We start from the raw sequence: 23,358 nt of genomic DNA on the forward strand, positions 1-23,358 counted from the left end.
TCTTTGATTTTTTGTATTTTGTCTACTGTTCTGGTATCTTTTTTTAGGAACTTTATTGATTTCAAGTTTTTATTTTTTAAAATGATTTTAACTGCAGAGTGGTTTCAGTTAATATTTTAAACACTGTGTTATTTAGACGGTAAAGTGATACCTATGTTTATGTAGGTTTTAAATATTTTTTGAATGATTTCCATGTTTGTGCTATGTGACAAGCTGCTTTATTTATTTATTTATTTATTGGCTGCTCTTGAGTGAAGGTTCCTTTCTGTAAACACACTTAGATTACCTTTTGGCTCAGTTAACTTTTGGCATACAAATAAGTTCACATTTTTATGAAATAGATGTGAATATATTTTATTTTGAGGTTTACAAAATATCATTGAACCTTAAATTGCTCTCTGCCTCATACTGCACTGTGTGTTCAAAGGACACAGGCAAATAGCTTTAATATTTCACACTCACACACACACACACACACACACAAAATATTCCACTACAAGAGATTCTATGTCATTCTTTTAATAAAAGATGGAGAAAAGGGAGCATTCTAATTAGCTTATAAAAGTTTCAGCCCATGTTATGTGACAAATTAGGATGCCTTGGTTAAAACTCTTATCCACATCCCAGCTGTTATCCAAAAAAACACTGGGCCAAATTCTGCACTCCTTACTCTGGCGAGGCTCCCAGTATAGTCTTCTGAGCAAAGATTGCATGACATTTCCTGCTGTTTGATTTTAATGTTGTAATTAATTGTAATTTAAATGGAAGGGAATGAAAAGGACAGGAGGTATTACAAGGCTGAACATCCAGGGCTAAATTTTCTACGAGTCTTGCACCTGGCCTTTTGATAGCAAGTAATAGTCTGTACACTGTTTTCCTCAAGGAGGCTGTGTCTCTGAAGTAACGTAGATTTTTGTACACAATCTGCATGTGCCTATGCAAAACCTGCAATTGATTTGTCTTAATAGCGTGGTTTATGGGCAAAAATACAATTTGCGCCCCAAACTTGAGTTCTTATGAAAGCAAAAACTTGGTTGGGAAAAGTTGTCAACAACAGTTGAGTTTTTTTGTTTTTTAGATGTGGCCACACAGCATTTTCCGTTTGTGTTAGCTTGTGTTTGGCCTCTCTGTGCCTCTGAAATATTGTATCTGCCACTTGGACAACAGTCGCCCTCCGGTGGAGGGAAAATGCTCCTTTTTAAAGCCTTTTTAAAACAACAACAAACCCCCGCAATTTATGGGGTGCCGAGAGTGACTATGGTAGAGACAGCAAAAAACTGGAAAATAGGAAACTCTCTGAAACCTCCTCCATGCTGTTTCCTGCGCTGACAGGATGTTAGAGCTTCTAGCAATTGTTAACATTTTGCATAATGGAAAGAAATAAGTATTTCTTTGGGGTGGGCGAGTTGGGTTCCCAGCTCCCTCTGAAAGCTGTTCAGGCACTTTTGACAATCCCATCTTCTCTGGTGTGATCCAAAGTCCATTGAAGTCAGTAGCAGTCTTTCCATTGACTTCGTACGGCTTTGGACCAGGCGTTATAAAAAGCACCAACAGTGCAGTCATGCCCCACATCTTCTTGACAGCTTGGTTTTTTCCCATGCGTACAGTGGTGCTCCTGGAGCCTGTCTGTGGACCTCTTTGGGGAGGAGAGAGAGTGCAGCTTCCTTTCTATCAGCCATCCTTTACATAACTGCAATATATTTCTATGAATTGAAAAAAATCTCCATATTGTTTAAGTATTAAGCAATCTCTGTTTTATAGATAGGATTTGTGCGTGGAGCCCCCTGTAGGTGCCCCTTTGGTTCTCGACCTCACCTTCATGCCTTTGGAGGGTATAGTAAGATCTCACGATACGTTCACACCTCGTTTTTTTTATTTTATCCCTTCCTTTGGTGATTGGAGCTTCAAAACAAGAGCTTTTTCTTTGTTTATAAAAACAAACAACAAAACCGACCCCCGCACTCTGTTGGCAGCAATTGAGTAATGAAGAATAGTAACAAACATGTAATCACATGCCATTAAGGAAAATAAAAATTCAGCAAGAAATTGGCTTTCAGTTTCAAGTTTCCAAGAGGAAACAACAGTGAGATGGGGAATGCAATTTAAGAACTATGAGAGATACCATGGCATTATCAACACTTTACCAGTTATCAGTAAAGTAACTCATTCTGATTAAGGAGCCAACAGTGGAGATGCTGTTAGAAATTCATTATGGTACCTCTGCAGTATTGGGCAGCATCATGCAATTTCCAGGAAGGCACAACAAGAGAAAGCTTAACTCCTAGAGAAGATTTTTGAAAGCACCTAAGAGATTTAGGAGCACAAGTTCCACTGCAATTCACTAATAAGAAAACAGAATATACCTCTAGTAACACCTTCCATACAGCAAACTGGGTGTGGCTTTTGTGTGTGTGTGTGTGTGTGTGTTTGCAAATTCTGATTGCTGCTAGTTGGATACCAACATCAAAATTTTGCTCTCACTGAAATCAATAGGAAGTTTATTAAAAGGGAGTGTTAACTTTCATGGGCTCTGGATAAGGCCCAAATGATTTTTTTCCTTCCCTTGCCTTCCTTAAGGTTCAAGAGTCCACATAAGCCTCATAAGGAAAAAAAACTGTGTATTTTCACATATTTATTTCAGTGAATATGTTGATCTTTTTTATATCTACGCAACCCACTACAATTCTTGTGTCTGTTATGGACCACATTTTCAAAGGTGCTCAGCACCGAACAGCTCCCATTGTTCTCTCTGCTCTTCTAAAATCTTGCCAAATTGTGTTGTGGTACCTAAATATGAGAATCTGGGTTAAATTGTGGGTGCTGAGCACTTTTGGAAAGCTGACCCTATGTAGCATAGATAAAATGTGGAGTAGTTAGGTAACTCGCTTTTTCCTGGATCTTTTTTTTCTTATGATTAAAATCACCTCACTTGTTTATGTTTCTGTTTTTTCTGTAATCAATGCAGAGATTCTGTGGTGGTAAATGCTATAGTGTACTAGAAATAGGTGCAATGTGGGGTAGATAGAATGTGTGTGGTTGATAACTGATACTAGGTCTGTAGCTAACTGATCTGACTCCATAGACTAGCTGATCTAGAGGGACTTTTCCATCTGATTTCTATAATCATCAGTAAATCATATTTCTGCCTTTTATCATATCCATTTTGCCTTGATACTCAAAGATTATGAGCATCTCCTATTGGTGCAGCTTCCATTGGCGTCAGCTGGAAATCGTGGGTGCTGAGCACCTTTGAAAATCAGGTCTCATTTGAAAATGGACATTATATAAAGGAAGGAACCCAGTTTACTGATGATCGTAGACATCAGAGATTAAAAGACTCTCTTTTAGGTATCTAGTCCAATGTCTTGCCTTGTAGAATTGTTCTATATGGTATATTTTATGTTTTCTTTTTCCATGATGGTTCCCATTGTGTAGGTATTTAGTGTATGCCACAGAAAAATATTTTATAAAAATAATGTGCCATTACTCTAGGTATCTTCACTGTTCAACTTGATGAATGCACTTGGCCATTGACCTTGTACCTTGATGAATGCCCAAGGCATGCTGGTGTCTGGTGTGTCTGCAAGGATTGTGAACATATGATCTACAGGATGTAATATCATAACCACTGGCACTGACATCTACCTTTCCTAAGTGAGTCATCCCTCCTCCCCCACCTTCCTCCTAGCGTTTGATTGCAGGACCAGCTGCAATTTAATTTTCTGCCTTCAATACGTCTCTCTTTCGCCTTTCCCAAAGAATAGACTCAGACACTCCGACTGCTGACAAAAAAAGAATGTCCTTGGATAGGTCCTAAGCCAGCATTAAACATTCTAACATTAAGACTGCAAAGAAAGCAGAGAACAACTTTAATGGAAATACCATGCATCCCTCCCCCGTACCCCACCCCCACCACCCCAATAACAGTTATTGAAAATTGAAAAAATCTGAAGTATCACGGAACCAGAACGGGCAGAAAGCGATTATGGAAACTCAAAATCGTGTAATGGTAACAAGTAGAAAAATACAACAGTTACTTAGTGCAACTTTAGAAGTGACATCATGAATTGGCCTGGATCTTTTCTTTGAATGATTTTTATGAAATTTCTCAGTTTGTACAGAATAATGCCATCCACTGTAACATTTTCTATATTAAAATGCTGGTTAATAAATGATTTACCTCTGTTTCAAACTGAGATTCCTATTATCCTTGCTCTTATGAAATAGTGGATGTGGAGCATCCTTAAATTCTGATGACAGAAAAGGGAGTTGTGCTTTCAGAGAAAGGATTAATCAGGTTTTTTTTAATGTTACAGCTGGATACTTTATAATCCATTCACAAATGTAAGAGAATAATCCGTTGCCCAGAAAAAAACCTGGGTTTACAACTGACCTACAAGTTCAGCCCACTACTGGAAAGTCTGAAATTTGTGGCTGCCTACTGTTCCGAAATCCGCTTTGGGCAGGAAAGATGCCAAGTATGCAACACGAGGTGTTTTCATAATTGCTGTTCAGCGCTGGAGACCAGGCCAGCACTCAGCTCAGCCATCACATTCCCTGATCAGGATAGGTTCCATCATATACCTGTCCGCACCCAGTCACGCTCCAACCACACCAAATTGTTGCACAGTGCAGAGGAGACAGAATCTCATTTACTTTACTCTGTACTATTGATCAATGGATTTGTACACACACATCGCAATGTATATTACCTCTTTATCAAAAGGCTTGTGTAACTCTTTTTCATAGGGTGGAAAGAGATAAAAGAGCAGGGACTAGCTTTCCCCAACAGGGGCAGTCTTTCTGTAAATGAGGCTGGGAGCTGGAATTTTTAAAGCTGGTCTATATGCAGTCTTTCAGTTTCACAGAGCCTAGCTACGTCTGATTGACAGATGAATAAAAAAAAAAGAAGAGATAATGAACTAGCTAATTCCAGAATGAGGTTATATGGCATTAGTCTGTCTACTGCAAACCTGCTTATAAACATACTAGTCTTCTCCGGCAGCACCACATCACTTCATTACCTTAGAAATGCACTTATGTTCATTCAGCTGTTCTGTGGACTCCCTTGTCTTCTCCTCTTTGACACTTCACCTCAGGACGATTGATTTTGAATGGTTCACCTAGACTAAGTTGCTGTGGCTCTTGTGCTGAAAGGGGCAAGTCCTTCCTCCGGCCCGAGGCTGAAGCAAGTAGACTGTGCTCTGGAGAGGTCAGCTGGAGTTCTGGAGGGAAACTGAATTTGCTGATTGTCACCACCATTACCAGGTGGCAGAGCCATAGCTGGGCTGCTCCACAGAGACTGCCACAGCCTCTGGGTGCCAGTAGGACACTCCAGTGGGAGGACTTAACCAGTAAATCCACATAGCCTCAGATGCACAACCAGCTCCCTTGTCTCACCATTAAAAGCTCCTCTCTGTTTAGATATAGGGATGTTCCATGCAGCCTTCCTCCTGTCTGTGCAGGGGAGTGTAACCGGTTACACTGCATTTAGGGCCCTCTATAGCCCTTACAGGGGCTGCCAGGCTTGTCTGTGATATTCTGCTCTTTGACAATGGCTTTCTTTAAAGTCTGTTAAATGTGAAACCCTGCATTCGCTGCCTTTCCTAAAGCATTACCGGTCCAACGGCAACGTTAGCTTGGCTGCATTGTACAGCCTGGATGCTCTGTGGTGTGCATTTTATGACACTAGCAATTGATTAAGCTAGATATTTGGCAGAGAAACAAATACATACTAATTTGACCCCATGACTTTACTGGGGTTGTGCAGGTACAGAATTTGGAAATGTATGTATGTATTGTTTCAGTTTTTCAGTTTATAACCATGAATTTGCTCTAACATAAAAATGAAGTAGGACTGGGAAAACTGTGCTTATAGCACATTTTTTGTTCTGTTTGTATCATACAGTGACATGAAACTCCAGTTTTTATCCCGTTAGTGTGCCACTTTATTATGGTGGTTGGTGCCATCTGCCTGCACTGTTTAAATGGATGCATTAAAAAGTTGGTGGTGGGGGGTGTCTAACAAGTTTTATAGTAAAGTTCAGGGTTACTTTAAAGCTGGTGTAAAACAACTCCTATTTTGAGGTAAAAGGATACTTAAAAATAAATCTGTGCCTGATTCTCATTTACAGCCATTTACCCCGTCCCTTTATGTTGTTTTGGCATTTATGCTCATTTTAAGGCTCCCTAGCGCTGCCACAGCTGTGTAAAGAAGTTTTTGTATAAATGAGAATTGGGCTTAGTGTTTTTATCGTGGTTGCCTAGAGTTCAGTGCATGTAGTATGATTTGCCTCAAGAGCTTTTGGGCTTTTATCGATTAGCAAAAGTTCATTCATTTTTTAAGAGAAACCTGCTATTGATGAGATCAGAAATAAAATGTGAGAAAACAATTAGTCTGAAGTTAGACAGTGAAGTTTTTGATCTCTTTATTGATCCCTACTGGTCTAACCAGTTCAGTACATTTATTATTAGCTGAGGTACCTGTCCCAGGAGTTGGGTGAATGATTGTGACACTGAGGCCACAGGCAAAATCCAAAACTTCAGTGCAAATCTAAGGGATAATACTTTTTGAATGAAAGATACTGCAACAATCAAATCCCAGAGATCTAGGAGCTTCTATTCAACCATTCATGGTGAGTACATCCAGAATCTTCAGTCTTAGTCTGAAGCACTTTACTGTTTCCACTCAGTTTAAATCTCCTCCTCCCCAAACTCCAAAGAAGGAGGTGTGGAGGGGAATTGGTCCTGGTCCAACCAGCTCTAACTATTGTGCATTTCCTCTTGGACCTCAGCCCATAGAAGAGAGGAACATGCTACTACCTGCTCTTTTCTGCTGCCTTTTAGCTTCTGGAGAGGCACTGCCATCAACCTTAACTTGTATTAATAACGTTTGTGGGCAGTAAATACTAAACTGAATTTGCCCCTTTTCACTGTATGAATACCAGTAGTGCTATTGACAATGGACACATAATCAATAATACCAGTAATCTGTAAAAGTGAAAAATGTCCACATTTGCATTAATTACATTCATTATGTTTACATACTCTATTGGTTGTACCTATTCAAGTCTTGCAGGGAATATTCATGGCCAGGTTTCCCAAGTGCTCAGCATCCAGCAAACTCTCATTGTGACACTTTATGGCCAGATTTTCCAAAGTACTTGGAAGCCAACATGCTGTGGTCTTTTTGAAATCCCAACCTTATAAAGGGAGAAGGCAGTAAAACAGAAGTGAAGTGGAAGACATTTTTCATTTTAGCTTCAAAATAAGCATAGCTGTCACAAAGCTTTGTCATTATTTCCAATATGATATATAGTCCAAATTGTAAACAACTTGTCCCTTTTCTTCAGTGGAATAGTCAGGATGCAAACCCTTGTCTGTGTCTTTCTGTGTAGAATGCTCAAAATGCAGCCTGGATATTTCCTACTTATTGTGTAGTGAAAAAGTCAATGTGATCTACTGAATGGCATGCCATCAGTTACACTTTGTTCAAAAGAACTGCTCCAGTACTGACCACAGAGGGCCCAGTCCTTCAAGGTGCAGAGGGCCCTCAACTCCTGTTGTAGTCAGTGGACCTGGAAGGAACTCACTGCCTTGTACAAACGGACCAGAAATGGATGATAGTAAATATGGCCCCAGCTCAGCAAAGTATTTAAGGGTATGTCTAACTTTTTAGGCATGTGAGTAGCTTGAAGCATTGACTTCAGTGGTTCTCCGAACATGCCTATGGTTAAGCATGTGACTAAGTGCTTTGCTGAATCAAGGCCTGTGACATGAAGAAACAGAATTACTGAATGGAATACCCAGTCACGAACTCCCTCTCTCTGGCAGCCTGGTCACACATCACGCTCCCGTGACAGTTGCCGTAACAGCCTTTTGTAAGATTGACAATAAGTTTAGTGCGCAAAGGTAGTAAACACAGGATTTTCCTGAATACGTGGAGCTCTGCGTTTGCTTTCATTTCTTGTCTGCTGAGTTATTAAACTCCGGGTCATGGGAAACAAATGAAAAAATCTATTCGATTTCTGTTTCATCAATGGTTCTTAAAGAATATATGGCAAATTACAGAGCCTGCATTTACGGTCATCACTGGGGATGCATGTCTTAAGCTTCGCAGAGATGGAGGGTGAGGGTGCAGTGGAGAGCACAATGCTCACTACATCATTATTGGCTGATGAATGACCAAATTCAGCCTTCCTTTTGACTATTGTTTTCCCTTCTCATGTTTTCCTGTGTTGAGGAGTCGTGCGGTAACTAGGATCTGTGAGAAATACTGACTCCCGCTGAGACAGGTTCAAGAGACAGGAATGAAGCAGATGGGACAATTGAAAAAATATATTCACAAGACAGAATCAAATAAACACAGAGAAACATATAGACACTGTGCACTGTTTTGTTTCAAAGGGTGGGAGGTTCAGCATTTTCTGAGAATCAGGCCCTTTAAGTGTCTCAAGTTGGGAACCCAAAATCACTAGTCACTTTTGCAATTCTTATCAAAGATGTCTCTCTAGTTTGGGAGATGTTTGTTCTTGCTTTGTAGGGGGTTGCATAACTAAGAAAATTCTCCATGGGGAGAATAATGGCACATACTGTATATCCACTGTACAGAAAGTAGGAGGGGAGAAAGCAGCCCTTTTGCTCACATACACACAAAAAAGGGATTCTCCTCCTTCTCCTAACCACAGAACCACCTATTTAAGGAGGGAAGCAGCAGCCAAACCAAAGATGCTGTACAGAGCAGAAAGTTCTTTCTTTCTGAAATGATTATTCAGACTATTCCATTCATGCAGCCGGTATAATGATATGATGGCATTATGAGTATATTTCCATTGGATGTTTCACTGGCAGCTTTGCCAGCAGAAGCAATTTCTAGAACTGGAGCTCGTGTATGAATTTCCCACTTGTGTGCTATCACAGTGTTTGCATTCTTGAGAATGAAAGGACTTGAGGTTGAATTGTAAAGTTGTTTGCAGGTCTGGTCTCTCACCCACAGTGATGGTTTACAGCTTCTGAAAACAGCTCAAGGGAAGCTGTAAACCATCTTGCTGTTTGGTGTGGGGAGAGTTATTTATGTGTTATTTGAACCACTGTGATGCTTAGGAGGGAGAGAATTCTCGACTAATGAGCCAGTAGTTGAATCTGCTCAAGATGAACAGCAGTATACGTGTCCAGCACATTTAGCAATAATGGCCTGAATCTTATATGACAGGTTTCACAGTAGCAGCCTTGTTAGTCCGTATCCACAAAAAGAAAAGGAGTACTTGTGACACCTTAGAGACTAACAAACTAATTTTGTTAATAAAATAAGACTAATAAATTTGTTAGTCTCTAAGGTGCCACAAGTACTCCTTTTCATTTTGCTGAATCCTATAGTTCTTACTCAGGCAAAACTCCCATTGACTTCATTGGAAGTCTTGCTTGAATAGTATATGAAAGGCCAGCTTGTTTGCCTAATGGGGGAGGGAAGCACAATCTCTTCTCTGGTCCCTTGCACACAGATAGGTCATAAAGCTGTACCATCTTTTGGGATAGTGAAGCCTGCTCTTTTCTGTTTCTCCTTGTACATTCAGGCCAGAGTTGAGGGGACATGACCCTTCCCTTCTCTCCATCCATTCTAGGGTGGTTGCACCCCTGGAGACTCTCAGAAGAAGCAGTCCTTCCCTGCCATGTCTGGACCATAGGGACTCTGATTGTTTGGCCTGCATATGTGCAGGGATGGGGACAGGAGAGACACTGTGTCAGAGCCACAGAGCCAGGAACAATCTAATCCTGAGTAAGAACTGCAAGATTTGGCCCATGACTTGCATTGTGAGAGATCAGATAAGTTGCTATAGGTTTGTTTCTTACTCAGGGGTTTGCTGGGGTTGATTTTGGTGGAACCATATGGCTAAAACTTGATATTTTATGTTGTCAGCCAAGACATGTTCTTCTCTTAACTTTCTAAAATCAATTGTTGTTTCTTTTTACTATAAAGAGGGGGCAGAAATACCTTTGTGGTGATTTCAGACATTAGCTGAAGCACCTGCAAGCCTGATGCACTATAAAATATGTCTTCTGTAAAACCTCAATCAACAGGATTCTGTAAACCTTGGCTCAGATCAATGCCTCCTTCAGAAATCAAGTAGAAGCTTTTGTTCTTTTTGAGAAGACTAACATACAAGCACGTGCCTTAAACAATAGAGTTAAAAACATTAAATATACAGTCTCTACAAAGAATAGGAGTGTTAATGTTTATTAACTTCAGAAATGTCCCAGTCATCAGTCATTTTATACTATATTGTGTGACCAGTGTTTGTAGAGGACTTGAACTCTTACTGTCTTCATATTTCTTACAATTTGTTGCTCTTGCTGGATCGGATTTTCCAAAGGGCTCTGTGCAGTGGGTGCTACTCAGTGCTGAGCACTTTGAAAATCTGTCCCTGTGTGTGTAGGTGCCCGTGCACATAATACCGCAGACTGTCTCATGCATTTTTGTCTGCTTCACCTGAACCTCTGCCCACTCACCCATCTCTTCCAGAAACACTTTCAATGTTCTGTTCTTCGGGGCGATTTCAAAAAGCTGCTGTTTTAAAAAGAGAAAACAACAAGGCAGTCAGAAAAATGCTTCCTTCTTTCCCCTGTCTATTACAGGGTCCAACAGCAATGAAAAATACATCTTCCCTATTGGAATAAACAAGCACAACCTCATTGATTTAATGGAGCTGCACCTGCCTTACCCTACAGATGAATTTGGCCATCACTTTAATAGGCCAAATAGGACCTGTAATATTACAGTTCTGTAATTCAGGACAGGGGATATTCAGTGCTGCTCCAGTGCAGGGTTAAGGTTCTGCCTCACATGCTGGGAGGGAGGGAAGGTGTAAGGGAATACACGATGGAGTGATTAATTTTTTTTTCAGCATGACCAAATTACTCACACGTGAGGAAGCCACAAGTGAGTTGCTCAAACCACTCCAGACGAGTGCCAACAAAACCATTACACCACCCCAGCACCATCATGTGTGCTGTGAGTTGCTTTCACGTTTCAGAAAAATGATTCCAGGTGACGGAGTTTAAAAAAAAAATTGGCCTGAATCTCCTCTCACTTACACCACACACTCAGATACCGTGGTGATGGGAAGAGGGGAGATCCATGTGACGAATTGCAGAGTCACGTGACAGATGAATTCATCATGTACCTTTAACCACTTCACCAACTCACTGCCCAATGATCCATCTCTACTGGGACCTAGGATACACTGGAATTAGAGGTGTACTTTCCAGCATGGGTAGACATACCCATAGTTTTGATCAAGCCACTGCACTAAAAATAGCAGTGTAGCCATGGCAGCACAGGTAGTGGGACAGGCTGTCACCCCGAATACATACCTAGGGTATCAGATGGGATCATACATAGGGCAACTAGCGCCTCCTGTTGTTCAAGTCGCAGTGGTGACACCACTGTTTTTATCACAGTAACTTGATGAAAGCTAGCGCAAGTATGTCTATCTGAGCTGGAAATTACATATTCCTCAGGACGTATTGGAACCAGAGGAATGACATTTGTGTACACCCCATTTACAGGAGGGTGCTTATCAAGCAAAGATTTTAAAACCTGATTGTTTCTCTGTAGCGGCTATTCTCAGTGGACTGGATGGTCTGGATTCCATGTACAGCAACATAGAGCAGCAGCTAAATGAAACACTAAGACGACGCAGGCATGCGGGAGACAATGACTACAACATCGAAGTGCTTCTAGGAGTGGATGATTCTGTAGTCCGATTCCACGGCAAAGAACATGTTCAAAACTACCTCCTCACCCTTATGAATATAGTGAGTATCTATTACAGGCCCTCATTGTTTCCTCTGAAATGTAATATGATCCTTCAAATATTTATCAATGTTCATTTATTAATTCTTTATATTGCTGTAGCACCTAGGAATCCCAGTCGTTAACCAGAGGCCGACTGTGCAGGGTGCTGCACAGACTTATACAGGGTCGTTTGTATCTACTGTATGATCAGAATTGATTGCCTTTTTAAAAAACAAACAAACTGTTGGTTACTTTTTCAGTGGACATTTCTTTTAATCCATTTTTATCACAAACTTTTCTATAGGCATATGCCTCTCCTGCCAAGTCTCCACGAATTTCTGAGCTTGGGGCCTTGCTGAAAATCGATCCTGCATGCACCTGTCTGCTATGCACAAAATAACCAATTGGGCCTAATCCTACAAGTCAGTTCACGCAGGAAGTGCACTGTGCCAGTGCAGAGCCTCAGAAAAGTTCCCACTGACTGCAGTTGGGCTTTGTCTGAGTAAGAGCTAGCTAAGAACCTCAGGACTTCCCTCTGTTTTTACTATCAATTTATCTAGGAGGAAAATAGCCATTTTTAAAAAATTGAATAAGTTTTTAAAAATTATGAAAATCCTCCATCCTGTGCCCTTTTGACCTGTCCAAAGAGGAGTCCAGGTTTTGACAACTAGCATGATTAAGTTCATTCATAGGAGTACCATAAGTGTTGTAAGGATTTATTTATCTCATTTACTACAGGTCATGATGACTATACCTGTCTCTACAAGTCCTTTCCAGCAACACATCTTTAAAGGAAAACCCAATAAAACATGCTAAACAAATGAGTGTTCTGTTTAACAGGTGGCAGTTTATGATAGTGAACCATTCTAATCCTATGAAAAATACATCTTCCCTATTGGAATAAACAAGCACAACCTCATTGATGTAATGGAGCTGCACCTGCCTTATCCTACAGATGAATTTGGCCATCATTTTAATACTCAGATATGAATAGAAATGAGAAGAGATCAAAGAAACAGTGAAATCCATTCCTCTAACCACCTTTCCAATGGCCATCCTTAAAAATGGGAAGTGCAAGTGAAGGGAAGAATTGGTGATGTGATTAGAGTTCAAAAATGTTTATCTGAGTAAGGCCTGACCACAGCTTGCTTATAAAATTGTTGGGAGTCTTCCCTCCAAAGGAGAGGAATCAACAGACTTCTCAGTAGTGGGTCCCATGACCAATGATTCAGTTCAGCTAAAGGAACCTTTAGAAGGTTGGATGTTTATCTGAAGTTTATACAAACTTCTTTGCTTAGAAACTAGATTGGAAATCTCTCAGGAACAGATGTGTTCACCAAAAAGTGGGTCATGGCATTGGGCACAGGAGTGGGAGCCAAGAGCTCTGGGGCCAAATTATCTGCTGGTGTAAAGTCGATGCCAAGAACTTGGTTCTCTAGGTTCTAATCTAATTCCATCAACTCACTATGTTAGCAGTGGCAACTATTATATAGCCTGGTTTTTAGAGGCACTGAACACCCAAATCTCCCACTGAATTTATTAATATTCTCTCATAGTAAATAATAAAACAATTATTAATATTCTTATTTCTCATATAATAATATACTCATCCAAAAATTGGTACAAAATTTGTATTGAAGGCCTTTAAGACAGATTTTCCTCTCTTTTACACCGGTACAAATCAGCAGAAGCCAGTGGGATTACATACACTATATATAAACAGAGTGAGAGGAGAATCAGGCCCATATTGAATGTTTGGTCCTCATAAAGGGTTTAAAAGTGAACTGGACACACCTGCAAAATATTTTAATCTCACTGGTACAGTTGTCTTTGCTACCTCTGACCAACAAAATCCCCCCCTCACGGGAGGAGCCATAATTAGTGTGTGGCAGTGAGTAGAATCCGGACAGCTCAGTGTGAGCAGCCCTAGCTACATGATGAAGTGCTTGTTCCTGCTCCTTTGAAATGCAGCATTGTTCACCCTAGCCACTGTCTACTGCAGACAGCAATTTATAGACTTACTGGCTGGGGATGGGGTCACACATTTAACCTTCAGACCACACCTTCCTGGGCCCATAGTGTGCTGTCTGGTGCAGGAGTGAATTGGCCACCCTCACTGTCCCTCAGAGAGTTGATGGTGTTGTACTGCCTTGTTTTGTGGAGCAGGGAGAGAAAGCAAGGCACTCATGCAGTAATGGGCTGATCCACGGCCCATTGGATCCAGACACTGCACAGCACTTGAATGGGTGATTGCTGCATATAAACATGAGACTGACATGGAAAGCAAGACTAGGAGCTATGCTGAAGGATGTATTGTTTGACAGCCTTTAATAGATATTCTGCCAAGCACACTGTTAATTGATTTAACTTTATGCACTTTACGATCCTGCACATACCCTAGGAAGTGGCCAAATTAACTGACTGTTACTTTTTGAAGGAGGAGAAACATGGTCCATATTAGCTGTTTCACTAACTTTAGTTTGTTTAATGCTTTATGACAGGACTTTGTAATTTGGTCAGTGCTCCAGATGCTTTATAATTAATTCTTCATTGATATTCTAATATGTCTCCTAAATGTCATGAAGGGGGAAGCTCAGTTTACATTGCTGAACTCTCCTGCCACACCACATAGGAGAACCCTGTTAACAAGGGGAAAGAGATCTTTTGGGCATGGGGTACATTTTAGATGCTGAAATGAGTAAGAGTTTGTTTTGTAGTTAATGAAATACAGAACAGTGAAACCTTCGTTAATGATCACTTCCAGCAACCAGCAAATGCAGTTATCTTAAATAAGTGCTTTGAAGTAGCTTAAGGTTTTCAATACAATTTTGTTTGATCTGTAATTAAAGGCCTCCTCTATTAGGCAACTGATACTTGCTACTCTGTGGTTGGTTACTTAAGATAAGTATCACTGTATTAAAGTTATTCAGATCAGAACAATATACATGCAGGGTTTCAAGTTGCAGGGAGCAACCTTTGAGTAGATTTTGACTTGTCTGGATTTATATTATTTGGCACATTTTTTGCACTGTCAGCTCCTTGGGCAGTGATGAGACCTTCTGTGTACTCTGACCAAAATCACATGGGTGCTTTTTTTTTTTTTTGCCAGTTTCCCCATTTTGATGGTATTTATCAACTCTGGGTCCTTATCAGCTTTGCTGCTTTCTGAGTATCTCCTTCCTCCTGAATAACTTTTGGTTATTGTTCTATAGATGTATTAGCAAGGACTTTTTTCTGTGCTCAGTTTTATTGTGTCTCCTGCCCAAATATTTTTCTCATCTCTAGAAATGGGATTGTCAGAAGTGCTCAGTGTTGGTCCAGCTCTGTTCCTAATGAAGTCGGTGGGAACTGATCAACACTGAGTGCTTTTGAAAATCCCACCTTAGATCTCTGTGACTTATTATTTTTGCCCTTACTACTGATTCCTTTCTTCACTGCCAGGTTTCATCACAGCTTGTAGTGTTACAGTGGAAAAAGGACAAGGGACAACCTTGAATTTAATGTACTTTTTAAAAAAAATCAGATAATATAGAAGTAATTAAAACCAGCTTTAAAAGGTTAATTAATCCTTGTGACACCTCATTGGACAGTTTCCCACACTTCAATACATAGGTTTTAAAGAATAAATAAAATTTCTGTTATCAGATGTATTTGAAATTTTCTGCCATCTACTTGCTTTGTGTTGAGACAGTCATGTACACTTGCAACTCTTATGCCCGTTTATTTGTAAGATAGGACAATCAGCTTTCTAAGTTTGTACCTACATAACAGTGGTTGGGAGAACTTGGATTACCTTGTGTTCTGCAGAGTATCAATATGTTACATGTAACTAAATCAGAACCGGGATGGTAGCCTGTGACCTTTCAGTACTTGATATCCTTGCAGAAGGGGGTCCCACAACCTAAGGCACTTCTCCCTTAGTTACTGCCCAATATTTCCAACCCCTGCCCAATAAACACTTTCAGTTCTACCTTTTCCTCTTTGGTTCAGCATCCCAACAAGGAGCACCAGTGCCCTTGATATGTTCTCTTGCCCACTTGCTCCTGAGTTAAAGGGTAGTATTCCATTCAGCACTCATTCCTTTATATGGAATTTTGTACATTTGATGCTTGTGAAAGTAAGGTCTAGTGGTAGTGAATGGGTAAAGCCAGACATCAGGCAGGCAGGTACAATCAAAGCTTTTCCTCATAGCTCTGCCAATGTACCAGAGCTGAAACCATTCTGAAATCCCAGACTTTTCCGGAGGAGCAACTCCCAGTCATGCTGACATACATGGGTATTTTGTGTTGTAGAGAAATGCATAATAAGAACTAGGAAGACTTTGCCAAATGTATGACCATGTTAGGATTTGGGTCTCCCGAGATGAAAAACTAGTGTGTTTGTCCAGTGAGTAACAAAGATCGGAGTTGCCTTACCAAGTGGGGGGAAACTCCCATCTTTTCATGTGCTGTTTATTTATACCTGTCTACTGTATTTCACTCCATGCATCTGAAGAAGTGGGTTTTAGCCCACGAAAGCTTATGCCCAGATAAACTTGTTAGTCTCTAAGGTGCCACAAGGACTCCTTGTTTTTTTGCTGATACAGACTAACATGGTCTGAAAAGTTTCCTTAAGTTAGCAGAACCTACAATACTTGCCTGGGTTCATTTTTACAATCAAGTGGTTTAGGTAGCCTTAATGTGAACTTGCCTGATGGGTGGTGGAGTTTTATTCTGGTTATTTTACCAGATGTGGATTCTTGAAATAAGCAATATTGGTATGTTGCATTTTTAGACCTTGGCATCTCCTCTGCATCTTACTTTCAGCTGCTAGTTAGATGATAATGTGAAGTTAATTGTTAAATATGAAGTGTTTAAAGGAATCTCTTCGTTATTCTTTTGTTTACAGCAATAATCAAAGCAGTGCATTGTTGGCACAGATGAACTCTAGAAAATAGTCTCTGTTCTGTTGTTTTCCATAATAAATATTGATTTGAGATGCCTTCAGAACATTGACTTTTTAGTTTTAAAACAAACATATTTAACTTTTTGTAAACAGATTTTAATATCCCGAAACAGTTCCAAGTTTTCTAAAATGTAGATAGCTCCATCTGCTGGTAATATACTTTTAATACAGAATACATCTAAACTAAAATGTTTACCATTGCCTTAAAGTTTTATGTAAATAATACAAAATATTGTGACTCTTTCTATATTATAATACAGAACATAGTTTTTAAATAGTCTTGTCTTTGAAGTCAAGATTTTGATAGGTCAAGATACAATAGTGATACAAGAACCTTTTCATCAACTTGCTGGTGAAACTGGAAATTGCAATAAAAGCTTCACTTACAATAAACTCTAGTGTTGAAAATAATGCATACAAGGACACCAGTGTAGCTTTCTGTAATTTTTAATTGCCCTGATAAACTTCAATTTTTTTCCCTCATAATTTAGTTAAGACTGCAAAATTTTTACCAAACTAAAGCCCATTTCTGCAAACACTTATGCATGTGCATAATTAATTTCAGTGGGGTTTATTTGTCTCTTAAAGTTAAGCACATATGTGTAAGTGTTTGCAGGATCAGCACGTGGTGGCCCAATCCAAACCTCATTGAAATCAAATTTCAGTGGGAGTTTTTTCATGACCTTCGATAGTCTTTAGTTAAAGCCCGAAATGTACAACAATTTGAAAAGGAAGGCATTTGTGTTCAGTAACTAAAAGTCCTTGAAATATTGTGTCTCAGCCATGCTTTTTGTAAGCATAAGATGAATATCTATTATGGAATATTTTAGAAAAAAAAATCTCTGCTTTTGCTTTTCACAGTTCCACATCTTGATCAGCACTGTGGGGTATTGTACTCTGAACTTGACACATGGGCAGACTTACAACCAAGTGGAATGTCTTGTAGATGCAGAAGTTTAATCCTTATCATCGTAATCATATCTTCATTCCCTCCGGCGATGCACGGGGGTTGCTGTTGCTAATGTACTTGGTTAAAGCGTGCAGCTCTTCCAGGTTCAGAGCTAGCTTTCTAAAAATGGGAAGTATTGTCCTGTACAAGTACTAGACCAGCATAGTAAAGGGAGTGAGAGTCCCAGGGTCATCTCACACTGGTTTTTCACCCATGTACAATGCATGATCTATCACAACTATGGAAACCCTTGGGTTAAATATTTGTGGGCCTAGTTCTGCGGTCAGTTTCATCCACTCATGCTCATGGAAGCCAGTGGCATTGTGTGGGTGTACCCAGTGATGAGCTGCCAAAATTTTAACAACTTGTTCCTCCTCACCCCACAAGGGGGTCGTTGCCCACCTCTGCCCCTGGGACTCCTGCCCCATCCAAACCCCCTGCGTTCCTTGATGCCCACTGCAGCCCCATCCACCCCCCTCCCCTGTCCCCTGACTGCCCCCAGAATAGGGAAGGAGGGTCTCGTGGGCCACCGTAGTGGGTGCCCAACCCACCCCTAAGAGCCAGAGGCACCTGTCAGGGGGCGAGGTGGGGAGTCCCGGAGGTGCTTACCTGGGGCAGCTCCCAGGAAGCATCCGGCAGGTCTCTCTGGCTCCTAGGGGCAGGGGAGCATAGCTTGGGGGAGCAGGGGGAGCAGCTGCTCCCCCACTGATCATATCAAAAGTGGTGCCTTAGGCACCAACTCCCTGGGTGCTCTGGGGCTGGAGCACCCATGGGAAGAAAGCAGCTCCCTGCCCTGCGCCCGGCCCCAGCTCACCTCAGCTCCACTCCACCTCCTCCCCTGAACGCACCGCGCCGCTCTGCTTCTCTGCCCGCCCCCAGCTTCCCACGAATCAGCTGTTCGGCGGGAAGCCGGGGAGGGCTGAGAAGCAGGCCGTGGCTTCCCGCTCAGGCCCAGGGTGGCGGAGATGAGCTGGGGCGGGGAGCGGTTCCCCTGCACGCCCCCCAGGTTACCTGCTACGGTGCAGGCAGCCCGCCTCGCACTCCCCCGGCCCAGCTCACCTCCGCCTCCCTAGGCCTGAGCGGGAAACCATGGCCTGCTTCTCAGCCCGCCCCGGCTTCCCGCGCGAGCAGCTGATTTCCGGGAAGCCTGGGCGGGGGGCGGAGAAGCAGAGCAGGGCGGCGTGTTCAGGGGAGGAGGTGGAGGTGGAGCGCAGGTGGGCTGGGGCTAGGGGTGGGGCGGGGAGGAGAGCTGCCGGTGGGTGCTCTGCACCCACCAAATTTTCCTCTTGGGTGCTCCAGGGCTGGAGCACCCATGGAGTCGGCACCTAAGGCGTCACTTTTGGCCGGTTAAATTTAGAAGCCCTTTTAGAACCAGTTGTCCCTCGCGGAACAACCGGTTCTAAAAGGGCTTCTAAATTTAACAACCGGTTCTAGCGAACCGGTGGGAACCGGCTCCAGCTTACCACTGGGTGTACCTGAGGGTCAACTTTGGCCTTTTGTATTAATTCAGTGATTAACAGCTGTCAAGTAGGGATGGTAGAGAGAGGAACATTAGGTCAAAACCTCTTAAAAATGTCATCATGCCATGAGCTATACTGAGGAAGTTAAATGATGGTATCAATTCATGAATCACCAACTATCCTTTAGTTAACCCTATTAATTAATAACCATGCCTTTCTGTGTGAGAACGTCAGTATTTTATCTGAAAGGAATCTGAGGATATGGAGGAAATGCCAATAGCTTTTACAGTTCAAGAACTGAAAGTCATTAACACTGGGTTTTCCCAAGTCGTCAGACAAAAGCTGCCAATGGGAACAGGTGGTTTAACCAGAGTGGAATTGGTTGTAAGTGAACAGAAGTAGAAATGCTTCAACACAAAAAGAAAAGGAGTACTTGTGGCACCTTAGAGACTAACAAATTTATTAGAGCATAAGCTTTTGTGAGCTACAGCTCACTTCATCGGATGCATTTGGTGGTTTTTTCGTGAGCTGTAGTTCACGAAAGCTTATGCTCTAATAAATTTGTTAGTCTCTAAGGTGCCACAAGTACTCCTTTTCTTTTTGCGAATACAGACTAGCACAGCTACTGCTTCAACACCGTTACTTTTGTAAATTTCTTCCGTATATTCAGTTTCTTTCAGAAAGGGAAAGAATGTAACCTCAGAGTAAGTTGATTATTGGGAAAGTGATCAGAGTCTGAGTGCACAACAGAAAGGAATGAAGGGCTGATAGTTAATATCTCGCTCTTATTGAGTGCTTTGTATCAGTCAGTCTTACAGCACTTTACAAAGGCCAGTATCATTCCCTCCTTTTTACAGATGGAGAAACTGCGGCACAGAGAGGGGAAGTGATTTGCTCAAGGTCATCCAGCAGGCCAGTGGCAGAGCCAGGAATAGAACCCAGCTCTCCTGAACCTCAGTCTAGTGCTCTAGGTGCTAGGCGACATCTTCGTTCTGGAGAACAGAGGATTAAAGACAGATACATGCCCCTAACAGGTATAGTGAAGACAGAAAGAGCAGTGTTAGGTTAATGCAATGTTAGATTCCACTGATAGGCCTGTGTTCTTTGAGAGCCTTACCTGTCTTATCAATATGGCCTTGCTTCACCTGGGAGGAATGTGAAAGTCGGGATGTGGGAGGTGTCTGTCACCCACCTCTCTGATAATTTGGAGGTGGCCCAAATTATTGAGGTGAGATTTAAGGAGATTAGACTTGTGAATTCAGTGCCAGGGAAACTGTGGGTACACACAGGGAATTGTAAGCCAAAAGGCAAGGAGGTGATCAGTAATGGAGATGTACTATGGGCTTGGTTCTCTCTGCCACCCTAGTTCCTTTATTGCTCCAGCAGTGTAAAGGGACTGGAAATGGAGCCTGGTGTAAGGGGAACTCCCTCACTGGTGTAGAGTTCTTGAAGTGTCTCTGCTCAGGCCCCCTTCCTAGCCCCCAGTTTAGGGGGTTTGCCAGGAATAAGAAGGGGCAAAACCAGAACTCACTCTCCTCCTGCTGTTCTCAGCTGGCAGTCAGTCCCTGGGGGGTCATTGCAGCAAAAGTTATGGCAGCCCTAATGCTGCTCTAATCCATGTTACCACTGAGAATTTGAGAGACACTCAGGTGGCTGAACACTTCACTCTTCCAATGCCAGAAAATCGGGGCCTCTATATGGATTATATTAGGGAGTAGTCTGCATTATTCATAGTAGTAGCTGATAACAAAATACGGTGGGGCTGATTTTTTCTGCTGCCTTGCACCTGTCATTCACCTGTACAAAGTGCATGTAAAACACTGAGTATTTTACACTCTCTTTACACGACTGTAAATGACTACATAAAGGCAAGGCTGTGGAGATCAGGCTCTCTATAACTGGTACTTGAATTTCCCTAATTTTTGTTAAGCATTTCTCTGTCAAGAGTCTTTGCTTCCCTCCTCAATAGCTAGTGTAGAGTTCACATGACAATCCAGCACTTTAACCTTTTCTCTCACTGAGAAGCCTTTTTTAATAATGTGAGTGCCTTAGCAGCATGGTAAGGAAAATCCTCGTAAGGCAGCATGTTTAAGTCATAAGTTGCATTCCTGACATTATGACTATAAACTATTATTAGAGTACAGAGCAAGTATACTAGGCATTTGGGGTGTTAATCTGCCATTTTTTTAATTGAATGTGCTTGCTTGGCACAGCTCAGACTAAGATGCCTTCATGTCAAGCAGCACCAGAAGTTCTCTGTAATATTCTCATGAAGCCTGGCTAGTCCCGAGGTTCCCAAACTGTGAGGCACCTCTTGCCAGGGGGGCACAGAGGAATGTTTGGGGGCCACCACTGGGGAGTGGGGAGGGAGCGCCTCCCAGCTCTGATCCAGCCCTCTCCCCAGCCTCGGCCCCCTTACCCCATCCACATTCCCCTCCCCCAGGAGCCACAGCCCCAGCTCCAGGGGAGGCACTGGCAAGGGTAAGGCGAGGTGCAACCCTAAAAGGTTTGGGGACCACTGGGCTAGTTGTATATTTCCAAGCTTTCAGAGTGTTTGTACCATGATAACCATGAAAAAAGTCAGCTTTAATTTAGCAAAATTCAGCTCATACAGAGGGAAATGGGCATCTCAAAGTGGATTCCAGATAAATATGTATTAGGGCTGTCAATTAATTACGCTTAACTCAAAAAAATTAATCACGATTAATCACACTTATAACAATAGAATACCAATTGAAATTTATTAAATATTTTTGGATGTTAAAATCTAATCAGCAGATTAACAATTATCCCAATTTACTGTACAAAGCTTTGAACAGGAATTGGTGGCACTGATCAAAGACAGGATCTTGTATTCAGTCTCCTCTTGCTTACCTTCTGCGTCCACTGTGTTAATGTCACCACGGCATGTCATCTCCAAGCTGCTTCTGAGTTCTGACACTGCTCACCCTCCCCAGTGCCTAAGAAGAGGCATAAGACCACTAAGCAGACCGCCCAGGGTCATTTAGGCCTGGGGATAAGAGTAGACTGCAACTGAGACTTAAACACTCCTCTTGTGTGGCACTGCAGAAGTTGGTGCCAGGGAGTCCAGAGCCCGAAGGAGCATCTTCTATATCTGTGGCACCATATGGTCCTGAGACCATCTCGTTAGCGACCACGCTGCTCTTGTGGCAGCAAGAGATCTGCGTAGCCTTGCAGTGCCAGTGTCAACCGCGGTGCAGCAGATGATGCTCTCGGTACCAGCAGACAGGGGGGCACCAGCAACAACCGTGCACCGCTTGGTACCATGTCAGCCTCCACAGCCTCAAATTGCATGTCCATCGGTATGGTTGAGGGGAAAGCCTGCAATGTTGGCTGCGCTGCATCCTTCTGCAACTCGGCACTGGTCTCAAGCACTGTCGGGAGCAGCCCTTCCTGGGTCAGTGGACAGAGAGTCATCTGACTCTGAGTCAGGCTGGGGCCTGTGTTTCCCAGCCACTCTCACTACTCTCCACTAAGGCACTACTCCCCTATGGGAGTACATTCAGGTGGGTGGCCAGGGGATCACTGGGGCCCACCACTAGTCCAGTGGCCTTTTTGGAATCTCCCACTGGTTTCTAAGTCATACATGAGATGTTCCTGTTCTTTGTCTTTGGAGAGTCATGGGACATCCAGGCACTGCCTGATCCTGGTACTGGGCCCAGTACCGAGCAGCAAGTAGTGCTTCAGGAGAACCCTTTATATTGCTACTACAATCCGTCTAACCTGTTTTTTAAAAATACTTGAACAAAAGCAGAGGATGAAGTAATCTGCATCTCATGTGGCAAATCACAGCTCCCTCCCTACTCTGCTCCTGGGAAGAGAGCTACTGCTGCCCCTTGCTGAGCACACGTTTTAAAGGTTCAACTTGGCTCTTTATTGTTAAGCTTCTAAGGGCCGGATTCTGCCATTCTGGCTTATGTGGGATAATACTTTACCCAATGATTTCAATGAGACAGCTTGTGGACTAAGATACCACTCCACAGGAGCAAGGGTGGAGAATTTGGCCCTAACAGAGTAATGAACAAAGGGGATTAATCTAAATTCAGCATATATTCCAAAGTACTGGACAGTGTAGGAAAGATGTTTTGTACAAAATAAAGCAACAGCTTTTTGCAAAATCTGAACTTTAAGGGAAAATAACTTTGTGAGGAAACCAGGAAAATCAGTGTGAAGTGACCTATGTATGACAT

General features: G+C 42.2%; 1 protein-coding gene across 3 annotated transcripts in view; it reads left to right on the plus strand.

Annotated features, from left to right (window-relative positions):
- Positions 1-23,358, plus strand: part of ADAMTS3 (ADAM metallopeptidase with thrombospondin type 1 motif 3) — a 187,996-nt gene that overhangs the window by 123,721 nt on the left and 40,917 nt on the right. For all 3 annotated transcript variants that reach the window (XM_038400570.1, XM_043513265.1, XM_038400574.1), the window contains one exon: positions 11,615-11,814. In XM_038400570.1, coding sequence (XP_038256498.1) covers positions 11,615-11,814 — 200 coding nt within the window. The remainder of the gene's footprint in view (positions 1-11,614; positions 11,815-23,358) is intronic.

The sequence above is a fragment of the Dermochelys coriacea genome, chromosome 4, assembly GCF_009764565.3.
Source record: "Dermochelys coriacea isolate rDerCor1 chromosome 4, rDerCor1.pri.v4, whole genome shotgun sequence".
Classification (NCBI taxonomy): Eukaryota; Metazoa; Chordata; order Testudines; family Dermochelyidae; genus Dermochelys; species Dermochelys coriacea.